General features: G+C 43.0%; 1 protein-coding gene across 1 annotated transcript; it reads right to left on the reverse strand.

The window, feature by feature from the left end:
* Positions 1-2,214: 2,214 nt before the first annotated feature.
* On the reverse strand, positions 2,215-7,918 carry LOC121840201 (astacin-like metalloprotease toxin 5). Its single transcript, XM_042302464.1, has 10 exons — positions 7,730-7,918; positions 7,519-7,584; positions 7,082-7,150; positions 6,908-6,957; positions 4,426-4,507; positions 4,218-4,332; positions 3,895-4,067; positions 2,986-3,067; positions 2,590-2,710; positions 2,215-2,480 (listed from the first exon to the last, which is right to left on the reverse strand). The coding sequence occupies exons 1-9, from the start codon at positions 7,761-7,763 to the stop codon at positions 2,617-2,619; spliced, it is 765 nt and encodes a 254-aa protein (XP_042158398.1). The 5' UTR covers positions 7,764-7,918; the 3' UTR covers positions 2,215-2,480; positions 2,590-2,616.
* Between the last annotated feature and the right edge of the window lie 7,668 nt (positions 7,919-15,586).

Consider the following 15,586-nt stretch of genomic DNA (forward strand, 5'->3'; position numbering starts at 1 on the left):
CTATAGAGTTAATTATAACAATTAAAATACTAATCCCTTACACATGAACACTCACTCATTCGGGAACAATTGCAATCAATATATGTACGCTCAGTGTGTCGTCTTGATCGCTGGTGAAAAGTCTTTCTTTTGGAGAATTGTCCATCTCTCTCCCTCTCTCTCTCTGTCTTGGTTAGAGGGGATAGTTCAAAGTGACATTCGTTATAGAATGGATGTTTCGGCGGTTGTCGTTCTTCGCGTTCAATTATGCCGAATTCCTAGCTGCAGACTAGTAATTAGTATCAAAGACTTGTTCTCATTCTGTCGGTATCGATAGTCTAAGAGTTTAACCACGTGGTATGGTTAAAAAGATTCAGCAATGGTCTACACCTTTAGCCCTCTCGTAATTGAGGTAAGCTTGGTCTCAAACATTTGTCCCCCTCCTAATGGAGAAAAACATGGTCTGCTGATAATTTCTCAAAGTTGGGTTTGATTTAGTTCAAATCCAATTGGGAATTGTATTTTTCTTCATTAAACAGTCCACAATCATATTACACCATTATACAAACAGTATCATACTCACTCATTCATCTTATACATCTGTGGCTATTATATAAACAACGTTATGGTAATGTGGCCACACCGTCTCTCTTGAGCTTCCGAAGTTGTGCCAAACGGACCAATTCATAGCTGGATTCTTCACCGATCTTTTACACTTTCTCTGGAACATGACATTTGTTTGTACCTCAATTTCTGTGAGGTGGAAGGATTTCCTTTGTCCTCTGTGAAAGTTTACCCTCTCTCTAATACGGTATGGCCATGAGGCAGGGTCATTACATAGGTTCATGAAAGGCCACTTTAAAATGTGCAGTTGTCACATAACACAATGCCAAAGATGCCTCAAGTTTTGAGTGTGCAATTGGCATGCCGACTGCAGTTATGTCCTACACTGTAGCAAGAGAATTTTGTTAATTTTCTAACATAAGCTGCCCCGAATGTTGTTTTAGATAATTTTGCAGTATCTGCAACCCGCAGACCACGTGTAACCATTCCAGCCCAGGACCTCCACATCCAGCTTCTTCACCTGCAGTGGGGGTGGGTGGTGCTGAGGAGTATTTCTGTCTGTAATAATGGCCTTTTTGTAGGATGTGAGAGTAAAATTGCAAGATTATTATACTTTCATTGCATCAAATGGTTGTTTTATGCAACAGAATATAGGGTTCTTATAACTCTAGTGTGTCTGTGTGAGCTGAAAGTGGGCCTCTGAGAAAAAACTGACAGGATATTTACAATGTCTTTTGGGTGATAAAACGGAGACCGCATTCCAGAGCACGAGTTAATGTTTCTGTTCTATTAAAGGTACTAGGGAGAGATGACCACCAGGGCCAGACCTTGGTTTCTATACAAAGAGAAATGTTTTTACAGCAGATCCTGTGTTCTGTGATTTATAAGTATCTTTCATACAAATCTTAACATTGTGACCCATTCCATAACGCTGTTTGTCATGTAGACTGAAAGGGGTGTATCTTGGCTATAAAAGACCATTGTACTTTTGTCTCAGGGCTCTCAAATCATGCGAGTGAGATTCATTGACCAGCCATGATTATCCTAGAGCACTCAATTAACTTTGTGTGTGTGTGATGTAATGACCTGCTCCCTTAAGTAATAAAGATTATTTAAGTGTAACTCTGACTTGTGATAATTTCTTGATCAAATGAGAGTTAAGGGAAAAACTCATGATTGGTTGGAGTTGGTGCCCGAGTGGGTGAGCCTATCCACCTATCCAAGGCCCACCCATGGCTACACCCCTGCCCAGTCATGTGAAATCCATAGATTGGGGCCTAATGAATTCATTTCAATTGAGTAACTTCCCCAGAACTGTAACTCAGTAAAATCTTTGAAATTGTTGAATTTATATTTTTGTTGAGTAAACCTGGCTAAAAGTTGAGCCACTTGTGTGGTACCTATTATCCTGAGTTAAGCTCAAGAGTTGGTCAACTCCTCAAAACTGTTTCATAGCGTACCCTTCTGGAGGTTGACATTCAGATTGAGTCAATGATCCCTGTCTAAGTCCTGTGTTACAGCGTCTACGTTTCTAAATCATTTGTTGCATCTACCGCATAGCAGTTCTGCCAAGTTTAAGGTATAAACCACAATTAATTTAAGTAATCTCTCCTGGTACACTAGAATGAAATAGTACACTGCAAGCAACATCACACAGTAGATTCTTTTCAGTCTAGGTCATTGTATTTATTTCCAAGACAAGTGCAGTGGTATAGGCCGAATTCAAGGCAGCAAGAGTACACAGGAGAAATAAAACCACTGCCTGCAGCCAGCCACACGTATAATACATCAGAAAGCTTTAAGGGACTTGTCCAACTTATTCATTGTTGTGAAGAGAAGTTAGGATGTCAGTGCCATGTGTGTTGGAATCAGTCGGCAGCAGTGGTGTTGGAATCTTCTTCGATGGTGTAATAAATGCTAAACTGTGCATTGTTATTCTGGGAAAGACAGGACAGGAACATGGTTAGAATACAGTGTGATAATGACTACATTTACAAAGGCAGCCCAATTCTGATATTTTTCCTGTCTGTGTGCACACGTCTTTACCACATTGATAGAGTTTGTTAAGGCGTGCTATGTCCAGGGGCTCAGGTGATTTCTCTGTCCAATCTGGACTCCACTCTTCTTGGAGTCAATAGTGGGGTTCCGGTTTGATGAGAAGTAATAACTGCCAGGAGAAACCCAACAATGGGGATTTGAGGAAATGCTACTTTAACAAGGACTGCATCACAATGTCACCCTATTCCCAATATAGTGCACCTAGTTTGACCAGAGCCCAGGTCAAAAGTAGTGACTTAAATAGGGAGCCATTTGGGACACAGAGAAATGTTACTGCTGGATACTGATGATACAACTCATCTTTACTTATTGCTAGCAGTTTAAAAACAAGGCGAGGAAAATTGAGACTTCATTGGGAATAAGGAGGAGAGGAGTGTGACTGACGTTCCGTAGTGCATTATGGAGTCGTAGTCATAGGGCAGATCCTGAGTGTCTCCTTCCTTCACCTTAAAGTTATCTTCTTTTCCTGGAAGTTAAAAGAGGCAGACGTGACTGGTGGACACTGCTGGGTGTGATTGTGATATAGGGGAATGAAAGTGGAAATCTAGACAAGTTGTTGAGATGGAAACCATTAAGTTGAACCTCTAGCAGGAGGAAACTCTACACGATTCAAGGCATGACTATTGCATCTTACCTAAGGAAACCCATAGCGGGTGGCCTTCAAGTTCAAGAGCTTACATGTTATCCCAGGATACCCATTACGGGTGGCAACTGTAGATGACAATGTGGTGCTATTCATGTAAGGGGAATTTAGCGAACAAGGTTGCTGCGTTCACACCAGGGAAATTCGCAGGAGTTAACGAATTCAGTTATATTCCACATAATTGGAAATTAGTCTATGAAATACATAGTATTGGTTTCAAACTGAAGAACACTGATGGTTATAGAGCTGGTGCTGTGAGATTAGGATATCAGGATTCAAGGTTACTATGATATTAGGCTATCAGGACCTGCTTAGACAAAGCAATTTTAACAGTAGAGAACAGGGTTGCAATGTATGGGGAAATTAATGGCTGCAGGAATGAGTACATGATAAATGGAACATTTAGGCATAAATATATGAACGCCTGTTCTGTCCTTGTGGTGTACTGTCTATTTTTGTTATGTAGGGTTTCATGGTGTCTGGACCCCAGGAAGAGCAGCTGCTGCTTTAGCAGTACCTAATGTCAATAGTTATTCTATACGGTCTTCACTCCAGACTACAAAAAGCTCAACAAGGTGTGCTAGTGTTGGGCTGGTACAAATGCCTGCACACTGCAGCTCTTCGGTTTAGCATGTGTTGGTGTGAGTTACCTGAGACCACGTTGTCCCACTGTATGGTGATGTATTGGTCACGGTCTGGCCGTGTGTGCTCGTGGTGCAGGCCCAGGGCATGCATCAGCTCATGACACAGGTTCCCCACGTTACAGGCTCTACCGAAGTACAGAGGCTGGGCCCCGCCCTGAAAACCTACATACGACGCACAGCTAGAGTTAAGGGAAGAAAGGTGAGAGAAGGGGGAGAAAGAGTGGATATGACAGGAAGAGAGAAAAATAAAGGAAAATGAAGGAGCGGTTGTGAGTTAACTGTAAACTGCTGGGAAGGAGAGTGTGTTAATGTGACCATTTTGGACTCACCCTGTCCCAGAGATTAACTCTATGTAGTTAATCTCATTGGTGTATTCGTGGAAGAGGATACACGTCTGGTCTGAAATCATCTTGAACGCTGCTAGCATAGTTTCCTTTCTGTCCACTGTGGGGGATCAGAGACAATGCATATCATTCTCACTGTATTAGAAATCATCTAGTGTTAGTGCTCATCTCTCCTACTGTATTCGACACTCACCCAGATCACCGTTGATCTTGTAGGGGATAGAAGTGACGCCTTCATTCTCCGGCCAAAGTGACTTCACAGCTAATCGGTCTTCCTGTAGAACAAAACACCTAGTCTTAAATCCAGCTGTCGCTAGAGTATAGGCCTCAAATTAAAATTGGTATTTCAGCATTTCCCCTATGAATTTTTTTAAATTCTAAAATGGTAAAACTATTTCAAAGTAAACTTAAATGACTAAAACCAGACTAAGTATGTAGAAAAGATATACAGTGTACTTTCCATGACAGACTGACCAGGTGAATGCTATGATCCTTACAGAGGTCACCTGTTCAATCAGTGTATATGAAGAGACCGGTTAAAGGAGGATTGTTAAGCCTTGCGACATGGATCATGTATATATGTCATTCAGAGGGTGAATGGGCAGGACAAAATATTGAAGTACCTTTGAACAGGGTATGGTAGGTGCCAGGCTCACCAGTTTGAGTGTGTCAAGAACTGCAACGTTGCTGGGCATTTCACACCCAGTTTCCCCCATGTGTGTGTGAAGAATGGTCCACCACCCAAAGGACATCCAGCCAATGGCAGTCCAGTGGTCGAAAATGGGTGACACGAATTGTGCAGAGCAACAGACGGGCTACAGTTATATTCAATTGACCGTCCAGTAAAACATTTGTGCCCAAAGAATGCTCAACTCGTAGAATCGTGACACAAATGGGGTATGGCAGCCGACAACCTTACAGAGTACCACTTCTTTCAGCAAAAAACATGTTGCAGTGGACACAGGAGAACGGGATAAACATCTGATGAATCCCGTTTTTTGCAATTTCACGCTGATGGGAGGACTAGGGTATGGAGAAAACCACATGCATCCATCATGCCGTGAGGCAACATTGCAGGCTGGTGAGAGGCAGTGTGACGCGTTCACGGCACACATGATAAAAGTGGAGCAACGTTTGAACGCCACAGGATTTCTGAACATAATTGAAAACCAGGTGCATCCCTTCATGGCAGTAGTGTATCCATCTGTGAAGGGATTTTTTTTCAGCAGGATAATGCCCCATGCCACAAGGCCAGGAATGGTTCCACAAACATGACAGTGAATTCAGCTTAATGCAGTGGCCTGCCCAGTCACCAGATCTCAATCCAATTAAGCATCTGTGGGATGAGATGGAACGAGCCATTTCGGATTAGAGATCCACTACCAGCCAACTGGGCACAACGATGGGAAGCATTGGGGAAATCATGGGGCCAGCATTCATGTGGAACGCTCGACATCTTGTAGAGTCCATGCCCTGACGAATTGAGGCTTTTCTGAGGGCAAAGGGGGGTGCAACTCAATACTAGGTGATCCTAATCTAATCACCCAGTCCCTACAAACACACAGGTATCTTTCCTGAGTCAGTTGCCGGAGAAGAAGGAAACCGCTCAGGGATTTCACCACGAGCCCAATGGTGACTTTAATGGCTGTGATAGGAGAAAACTGAGAATGGAACAACATTGTAGTTACTCTACAATACTAACCTGATTGACAGTGAAAAGGAAGCCTGTATAGAATACAATTCCAAAACATGCATCCTGTTTGCAACAATAATTCACCTTTCAGCAGAACAATAACCTAAAACACAGGCAAATCTGCACTGGAGTCGTTTACCAAGACAGAATGTTCCAGAGTGGCCGAGTTACAGTTTTGACAAATCTACAGCAAGACCTGAAAATAGTTGTTTGGTAATGAACAACCAATTTGACAGCTTAAATAATTGAGAAGAATTAAGTGGGCAACTGTTGCACAACCCAGGTGTGGAAAGCTCTTAGACTTACCTAGAGAGACTCACAGCTGTAATCACTGCCTAAGGTGCTTCTACAAAGAATTGACTCTGGGATGCGAATAGTTGACATATATTTTTGCATTTCATTTATCACGCAAATATTTCCAAAAATATTATGGGGTATTTTGTGTAGACAGGTTAGAATTTTTATTTCATCCGTTTTGAATTCAGGCTGTCAAAAAAAAAAGTGAAATAGGTCAAGGGGTATGAATGCTTTCGGGAAGGCACTTACCACCTTCTGGTATACAGACTGAAACTAATGATTGCAAAAAAGGCAGAATGTTAAATAAAATGACATTGAAACTTACTCTACTGGTGGTCCGTGGTGTTGATCCTTCAGATGGTCAAAATATCCACAGGAAAGTACTGTTAACACAACTTTTTAGAGTGGCGGTACTGAAGTTGAAATTTCTATCACTTAGTAGTATGCCGGCATTGTGTATTTTCCTGTGGATATTTTGGGTCTCAAATTTTGACCATCTGAAGGACCAACACCATGGACAACCAACCGGTAGAGCAAGTTCAAATGTACTTCTAGTCAACAATCTGGCTTGAATTATTTTGCAGTCATTAGCTTCAGGCTGTGTATACCAGAAGGTGGTATCAATTGGATTCATCAGCTTAAAAGACGCAAGTAACAGGAGAGAAAGCAGAGATCATAGACTCACCGAAACCAGAATGTCTCCCTCCATGATAGCAAGGTCGAACTGTAAGTCCTCTGTAACAGAGAGAGGGTCTGAAACAACATGTACTGGTTACAAGTCACTACCTCCAGTACCATTAAAGTCCAGACCTCATGATAGAGGTCCAGGATTGCACGCTTCATCTAATGAATGCGTTACCTTCTCTGGTTTCAGGTGTTTTATACCAATCATTTTGTCTGTGACGTGGCCCCATCGAGGCAGTAGAACCTGAAGGGAATTGTGAACAAACTACATTTATAATATATCATTGTTTATTGATAGATAAGGCATAAACTTGAAGACAACAGATTGAGTTGTTTCTTTGGGCCCCATCACCCCAAGAGACTGACTTGATAAATCACAGTATAGGCCTACCTGTGGCAGAGAAAGTCACATTTGTAGAATTGTTGATGGGGTTTTAGAGTTGTCCACTGAAACACAGAAGAAGAAAAATATTACTAAGCAGAACAGTACAATAACATAGTTTTGCAGTACGGCTGGCATACATTAAATAAAAAAGTGAAAAACAGGAAAGAGGCCTAGCTTTCAGACTATCACCTAACAAAATGACTGGTCCCCAATGCAGGCCTGCCTACCTGTGGCAGGGAAAGTAGCATTTGAAGTAGTAGCATTTGTGAAATTGGCTATGGGAACACTGCCCACTGAAACACACAAGGGAAACATAATACATGTGACATAATAATAACATGGTCAACCAATTGGCCTCTGTGAAATTGGCCTGGCCTACAGTACCTCAATTGGAAAACACTCAAAAGTAGGACGTCACAACAAAATTACTGGTCCTACCTTGGACAACCCAGAGAATCAAAAGCCAAACCATGTTGCAACGATGATCGTCCCCCAGGATTTGGGAGAAAAGAACCAAAGAAACGGCACAAACAAATTCACACACTTGCTCTCTTTCCAGTCAAAGAGTGGGTGGGGCAGCAATCACAAAGTAACAGGTGCTGGTGTGGTCACTTGCTTTTAAGTTCTCAACCTCAACAACATATGGCGCTAAGTGTCTCTCGACTCATTTTCCTGCCATTTCGACCTAAGGAAGAAGAAGAATGTGCCTCGCTGTTAAACAGTAAAAACGTGGCAGTGATATGCCGTGTTCAAGTGCTACTCGGAACTAGGAAACTCTGAAATGTCAGACATGCGAACTGGTTGTAGTTAAAAGGAAAAAGTACGCAATAGTCATTCTTGAGTCAAAGTAAAGATACTTCAATAGACTCAAGTAACAGTAACCCAGTGAAACACTACTTGAGTAAAAGTCTAAAAGTATCTGGTTTTAATTGTACTTAAGTACAGTGGTGGAAAATTGAACCCTGTGGCACCCCCATAGAGACTGCCAGAGGTCAAAAGTAAATGTTATACATCAAATTCCTTATAAGGCCGCATGTTTTTAAAAATGTATTTATGGACTGACAGGGTGCACTCAGATCTGGGACACTGTAAAGTCCATGGAGAATAAGAGCACCTCCTCCCAGCTGCCCACTGCTCTGAGGCTAGGAAACACTGTTACCACCGATAAATCCACTATAATTGAGAATTTCAATAAGCATTCCTCTACGGCTGGCCATGCTTTCCACCTGGCTGCCCTTACCCCGGTCAACTACCCAGCACCGTCAACAGCAACCCGCCCAAGCCCTCCTTCACCCAAATCCAGATAGCCGATGTTCTGAAAAAGCTGCAAAATCTGGACCCCTACAAATCAGCCGGGCTAGACAATCTGGACCCTCGCTTTTTAAAATGATCTTCCGAAACTGTTGCAACCCCTATTACTAGCCTGTTAAACCTCTCTTTCGTATCGTCTGAGATTCCCAAAGATTGGAATGCTGCCGCAGTCATCCCCCTCTTCAAAGGGGTGACACTCTAGACCCAAACTGCTACAGACCTATATCTATCCTACCCTGTCTTTCTAAGGTCTTCGAAAGCCAAGTTAACAAACAGATTACCGACCATTTCGAATCCCACCGTACCTTCTCCGCTATGCAATCTGGTTTCAGAGCTGGTCATGGGTGCACCATAGCCACGCTCAAGGACCTAAATTATATCATAACCGCCATAGATAAGAGACATTACTGTGCAGCCGTATCCATTGACCTGGCCAAGGCTTTCGACTCTGTCAATCACCACATTCTTATTGGCAGACTCGACAGCCCTGGTTTCTCAAATGATTGGCTCGCCTGGTTTACCAACTACTTCTCTGATAGAGTTCAGTGTGTCAAATCGGAGGGCCTGTTATCCGGACCTCTGGCAGTCTCTATGGGGGTGCCACAGGGTTCAATTCTCGGGCCGACTCTCTTCTCTGTATACATCAATGATGTCGCTCTTGCTGCTGGTGATTCTCTGATCCACCTCGACGCAGACGACACCATTCTGTATACTTCTGGCCCCTCTTTGGACACTGTGTTAACTAACCTCCAGATGAGCTTCAATGCCATACAACTCTCCTTCCGTGGCCTCCAACTGCTCTCAAATGCAAGTAAAACTAAATGCATGCTATTCAATCGGCCACCCCCGGAACCTGCCCGCCCGTCCAGCATCACTACTCTGGACGGCTCTGACTTAGAATACGTGGACAACTACAAATACCTAGGTGTCTGGTTAGACTGTAAACTCTCCTTCCAGACTCACATTAAGCATCTCCAATCCAAAATGAAATCTAGAATCGGCTTCCTATATCGCAACACAGCGTCCTTCACTCATGCTGCCAAACATACCCTCGTAAAACTGACCATCCTACCGATCCTCGACTTCGGCGATGTCATCTTTAAAATAGCCTCCAACACTCTACTCAACAAATTGGATGCAGTCTATCACAGTGCCATACAGTTTGTCACCAAAGCCCCATATACTACCCACCACTGCGACCAGAAGAGTTATGATTCTGATGTAGGCCTAGAGAAGCTAGTGTAAATGCATATATTGGTTTCTATTAGGTTGTATTTGGATAACAAGAAATATTTCTAATAAAAATAGATGTGTGCTTTTTAATATTCTAATACAAATAGAGGTGTGATTGGATGTATAAGATTTAGTCATAGGGTGGATATGTTAAGGGATTTTTATGAATAATGACTAAATTATGTATACATATACATATCAAACATCTCCAATCCAAAATCAAATCTAGAATCGGCTTTCTATTTCGCAACAAAGCCTCCTTCACTCACGCCGCCAAACTTACCCTAGTAAAACTGACTATCCTACCGATCCTCGACTTCGGCGATGTCATCTACAAAATGACTTCCAATACTCTACTCAGCAAACTGGAAGCAGTTTATCAAAGTGCCATCCGCTTTGTTACTAAAGCACCTTATACCACCCACCACTGCGACCTGTATGCTCTAGTCGGCTGGCCCTCGCTACATATTCGTCGCCAGACCCACTGGCTCCAGGTCATCAACAAGTCCATGCTAGGTAAAGCTCCGCCTTATCTCAGTTCACTGGTCACGATGGCAACACCCACCCGTAGCACGCACTCCAGCAGGTGTATCTCACTGATCATCCCTAAAGCCAACACCTCATTTGGCCGCCTTTCCTTCCAGTTCTCTGCTGCCTGGAACGAATTGCAAAAATCGTTGAAGTTGGAGACTTTTATCTCCCTCACCAACTTTAAACATCTGCTATCTGAGCAATCGCTACAGCTGTACATAGTCCATCGGTAAATAGCCCACCCAATTTACCTACCTCATCCCCATACTGTTTTTATTTATGTACTTTTCTGCTCTTTTTCACACCAGTATCTCTACCTGCACATGACCATCTGATCATTTATCAATCCAGTGTTAATCTGCTAAATTGTAATTATTCGCCTACCTCCTCATGCTTTTGCACACAATGTATATAGACGCTTTTTTAAATAAAAATAAAAATAATAATTCTACTGTGTCATTGACTTGTTTATTGTTTACTCCATGTGTAACTCTGTGTTGCTGTCTGTTCACACTGCTATGCTTTATCTTGGCCAGGTCGCAGTTGTAAATGAGAATTGTTCTCAACTAGCCTACCTGGTTAAATAAAGGTGAAATAAAAAATAAAAAATACATTTAAATCAGAACTATAACTAAACAGAATACTACTATGTTACTGTATGGATGTATGAAATTTATTATAATCATAATACTGAATGTAATGTGTGTAGTTTTCGTCAAGATTTAGAAGGACTTTCTGTTCCTTGTTGGAAACTAATGGAACTATAGTCAGACAGGCTGGAATGCTGTATTCCTTACAGGACATCCTGTCTCTATCCAGGGAGGGGAGAGACCTTGGGCTAGTAGTAGATTGTTTAACAGGTGGCAGACAATGTGGGAAGGCTTGTGAACTACACTGCTAAAAAAAATAAAGGGAACACTAAAATAACACTTCCTAGATCTGAATGAATGAAATATTCTTACTAAATACTTTTTTTTCTTTACATAGTTGAATGTGCTGACAACAAAATCACACAAAAATTATCAATGGAAATCAAATTTATCAACCCATGGAGGTCTGGATTTGGAGTCACACTCAAAGTTAAAGTGGAAAACCACACTACAGGCTGATCCAACTTTGATGTAATGTCCTTAAAACAAGTCAAAATTAGGCTCAGTAGTGTGTGTGTGTGGCCTCCACGTGCCTGTATGACCTCCCTACAACGCCTGGGCATGCTCCTGATGAGGTGGCGGATGGTCTCCTGAGGGATCTCCTCCCAGACCTGGACTAAAGCATCCGCCAACTCCTGGACAATCTGTGGTGCAACGTGGCGTTGGTGGATGGAGCGAGACATGATGCCCCAGATGTGCTCATTTGGATTCAGGTCTGGGGAACGGGCGGGCCAGTCCATAGCATCAATGCCTTCCTCTTGCAGGAACTGCTGACACACTCCAGCCACATGAGGTCTAGCATTGTCTTGCATTAGGAGGAACCCAGGGCCAACCACACCAGCATATGGTCTCACAAGGGGTCTGAGGATCTCATCTCGGTACCTAATGGCAGTCAGGCTACCTCTGGCGAGCACATGGAGGGCAGTGCGGCCCCCCAAAAAAATACCACCCCACACCATGACTGATCCATCGCCAAACCGGTCATGCTGGAGGATGTTGCAGGCAGCAGAACGTTCTCCACGTCATTTCCAGACTCTGTCACGTCTGTCACATGCTCAGTGTGAACCTGCTTTCATCTGTGAAGAGCACAGGGCGCCAGTGGCGAATTTGCCCATCTTGGTGTTCTCTGACAAATGCCAAACGTCCTGCACGGTGTTGGGCTGTAAGCACAACCCCCACCTGTGGACGTCGGGCCCTCTTACCACCCTCATGGAGTCTGTTTCTGACCGTTTGAGCAGACACATGCACATTTGTGGCCTGCTGGCGGTCATTTTGCAGGGCTCTGGCAGTGCTCCGCCTGCTCCTCCTTGCACAAAGGCGGAGGTAGCGGTCCTGCTGCTGGGTTGTTGCCCTCCTACGGCCTCCTCCTCCTTCCCTTTATTCTTTTGAGCAGTGTATATTGCCATTGTATCTGAGAGGAGGAGATACATTTTTATTATTTTTATTATTTTTTATTATGGTCTGATTCAAGCGCCTATCAATTTACCTATCAATATGTATATTGTCACAAGTTGTCATACTTTTTATTTTTTATTTCACCTTTATTTAACCAGGTAGGCTAGTTGAGAACAAGTTCTCATTTGCAACTGCGACCTGGCCAAGATAAAGCATAGCAGTGTGAACAGACAACACAGAGTTACACATGGAGTAAACAATTAACAAGTCAATAACACAGTAGACAAAAAAGAGAGTCTATATACATTGTGTGCAAAAGGCATGAGGAGGTAGGCGAATAATTACAATTTTGCAGATTAACACTGGAGTGATAAATGATCAGATGGTCATGTACAGGTAGAGATATTGGTGTGCAAAAGAGCAGAAAAGTAAATAAATATAAACAGTATGGGGATGAGGTAGGTAAAATTGGGTGGGCTATTTACCGATAGACTATGTACAGCTGCAGCGATCGGTTAGCTGCTAAGATAGCAGATGTTTGAAGTTGGTGAGGGAGATAAAAGTCTCCAACTTCAGCGATTTTTGCAATTTGTTCCAGTCACAGGCAGCAGAGAACTGGGACGAAAGGTGGCCAAATGAGGTGTTGGCTTTAGGGATGATCAGTGAGATACACCTGCTGGAGCGCGTGCTACGGGTGGGTGTTGCCATCGTGACCAGTGAACTGAGATAAGGCGGAGCTTTACCTAGCATGGACTTGTTGATGAAATGGAGCCAGTGGGTCTGGCAACGAATATGTAGCGAGGGCCAGCCGACTAGAGCATACAGGTCGCAGTGGTGGGTGGTATAAGGTGTTTTAAGAACAAAACGGATGGCACTGTGATAAACTGCATCCAGTTTGCTGAGTAGAGTATTGGAAGCTATTTTGTAGATGACATCGCCGAAGTCGAGGATCGGTAGGATAGTCAGTATTCCTATGGTAAGTTTGGCGACGTGAGTGAAGGAGGCTTTGTTGCGGAATAGAAAGCCGACTCTAGATTTGATTTTAGATTGGAGATGTTTGATATGAGTCTGGAAGGAGAGTTTACAGTCTAGCCAGACACCTAGGTACTGATAGATGTCCACATATTCTAGGTCGGAGCCATCCAGGGTGGTGATGCTAGTCGGGCGTGCGGGTGCAGGCAGCGAACGGTTGAAAAGCATGCATTTGGTTTTACTAGCGTTTAAGAGCAGTTGGAGGCCACGGAAGGAGTGTTGTATGGCATTGAAGCTCGTTTGGAGGTTAGATAGCAGTATCCAAGGACGGGCCGGAAGTATACAGAATGGTGTCGTCTGCATAGAGGTGGATCAGGGAATCGCCCGCAGCAAGAGCAACATCATTGATATATACAGAGAACAGAGTCGGCCCGAGAATTGAACCCTGTGGACCGGACAGCATGCCCTCCGATTTGACACACTGAACTCTGTCTGCAAAGTAGTTGGTGAACCAGGCAAGGCAGTCATCAGAAAAACCGAGGCTACTGAGTCTGCCGATAAGAATATGGTGATGGACAGAGTCAAAAGCCTTGGCAAGGTCGATGAAGACGGCTGCACAGTACTGTCTTTTATCGATGGCGTTATATCTTTTAGTACCTTGAGCATTTATGACAAAATAGGAGGTATATAAAGTAATGTACATGATTTATATGTAGTACTCTCGAGAATAAACGCTATTGATTGATTTGGAGACTGGTTTCTGTCCATTTTATGCAAATAAGTATCTTACAAATTCTTAGAAATGGGCAGTGTTTTAATTGAATTGGTTGATGAACATATAGGAATGAAATTCCTTTAACAACTACCCACCGCTTCGACCTGTACACTCTCGTTGGTTGGCCCTCGCTTCATACTCGTCGCCAAACCCACTGGCTACAGGTCATCTACAAGTCTCTGCTAGGTAAAGGCCCACCTTATCTCAGCTCACTGGTCACCATAGCAGCACGCGCTCCAGCAGGTATATCTCACTGGTCACTCCCAAAGCCAATTCCTCCTTTGGTCGCCTTTCCTTACAGTTCTCTGCTGCCAATGACTGGAACGAACTGCAAAATCACTGAAGCTGGAGACTCATATCTTCCTCACTAGCTTTAAGCACCAGCTGTCAGAGCAGCTCACAGATCACTGCACCTGTACATAGCCCATCTGTAAACAGACCATCTATCTACCTCATCCCCATAGTGTATTTATTTATTTTGCTCCTTTGCACCCCAGTATCTCGACTTGCACATTGATCTTCTACACATTTACCATTCCAGTTTTTAATTGCCATATTGTAATTACTTTGCCACCATGGCCTATTTATTGCCTTAACTCCCTTGTCTTACGTCATTTGCACTCACTGTATACAGACTTTTCATTTTTCTAATGTATTATTGACTGTATGTTTTGTTTACTCCATGTGTAACTCTGTGTTGTTATATGTGTTGAATTGCTATGCTTTATCTTAGCCAGGTCGCATTTGCAAACGAGAACTTGTTCTCAACAAGCCTACCTGGTTAAATAAAGGTGAAATAAAAAATAAAGTATGACAACATACATATTGATAGGCGCTTGAATCGGACCATAATGCTTTCCTGCATGAACATTCTCAATAACAAGTACTTTTTGGTGTCAGGGAAATTGTACGGGTGTAAAAAGTACATATTTTCTTTAGAAATGTAGTGGAGGAAAAGTCAATTGTCAAAAATATAAATAGTAAAGTACAGATACCCCCAAAAAATGACTTTAGTACTACTTTAAATTATTTTTACTTAAGTACTTTGCCATCTTTTGTGCACACATGTTTACATTGCTGTTAGTGAGGATTTCTCCTTGCCAAGATAATCCTTCCACCTGACAGGTGTGGCATATCAAGAAACTTAAATAGCATGGTCATTACACAGGTGCACCTTATGCTGGGGACAATAAAAAGCCACAGATGTCTCAAGTTGAGTGTGCAATTGGCATGCTGACTGCAGGAAGGCCCACCAGAGCGGTTGCTAGAGAATTGAATGTTCATTTCTCTACCATAAGCTGCCTCAAACATCGTTTTAGAGAAGTTGTAACCCCGCTGGCTACTATTTCCATCTAATATTGCCCCTTTTGTGGGGACGAACTCATTCTGATTGGCCGGGCCTGGCTGCAAGAGCCCTCCAAGGCCCAC

The sequence above is a fragment of the Oncorhynchus tshawytscha genome, linkage group LG20 (genome assembly GCF_018296145.1).
Source record: "Oncorhynchus tshawytscha isolate Ot180627B linkage group LG20, Otsh_v2.0, whole genome shotgun sequence".
NCBI classification, from domain to species: domain Eukaryota; kingdom Metazoa; phylum Chordata; class Actinopteri; order Salmoniformes; family Salmonidae; genus Oncorhynchus; species Oncorhynchus tshawytscha.

Excerpts from the sequence above, each read along its gene's own strand:
- LOC121840201 (XM_042302464.1), bottom strand. The coding sequence starts at position 7,763 with ATGGTTTGGCTTTTGATTCTCTGGGTTGTCCAAG. Across the intron at positions 7,585-7,729 it reads GATTCTCTGGGTTGTCCAAG|TGGGCAGTGTTCCCATAGCC; the intron begins GTAGGACCAGTA and ends TGTGTGTTTCAG. Across the intron at positions 6,958-7,081 it reads AACACCTGAAACCAGAGAAG|AGGACTTACAGTTCGACCTT; the intron begins GTAACGCATTCA and ends TCTCTGTTACAG.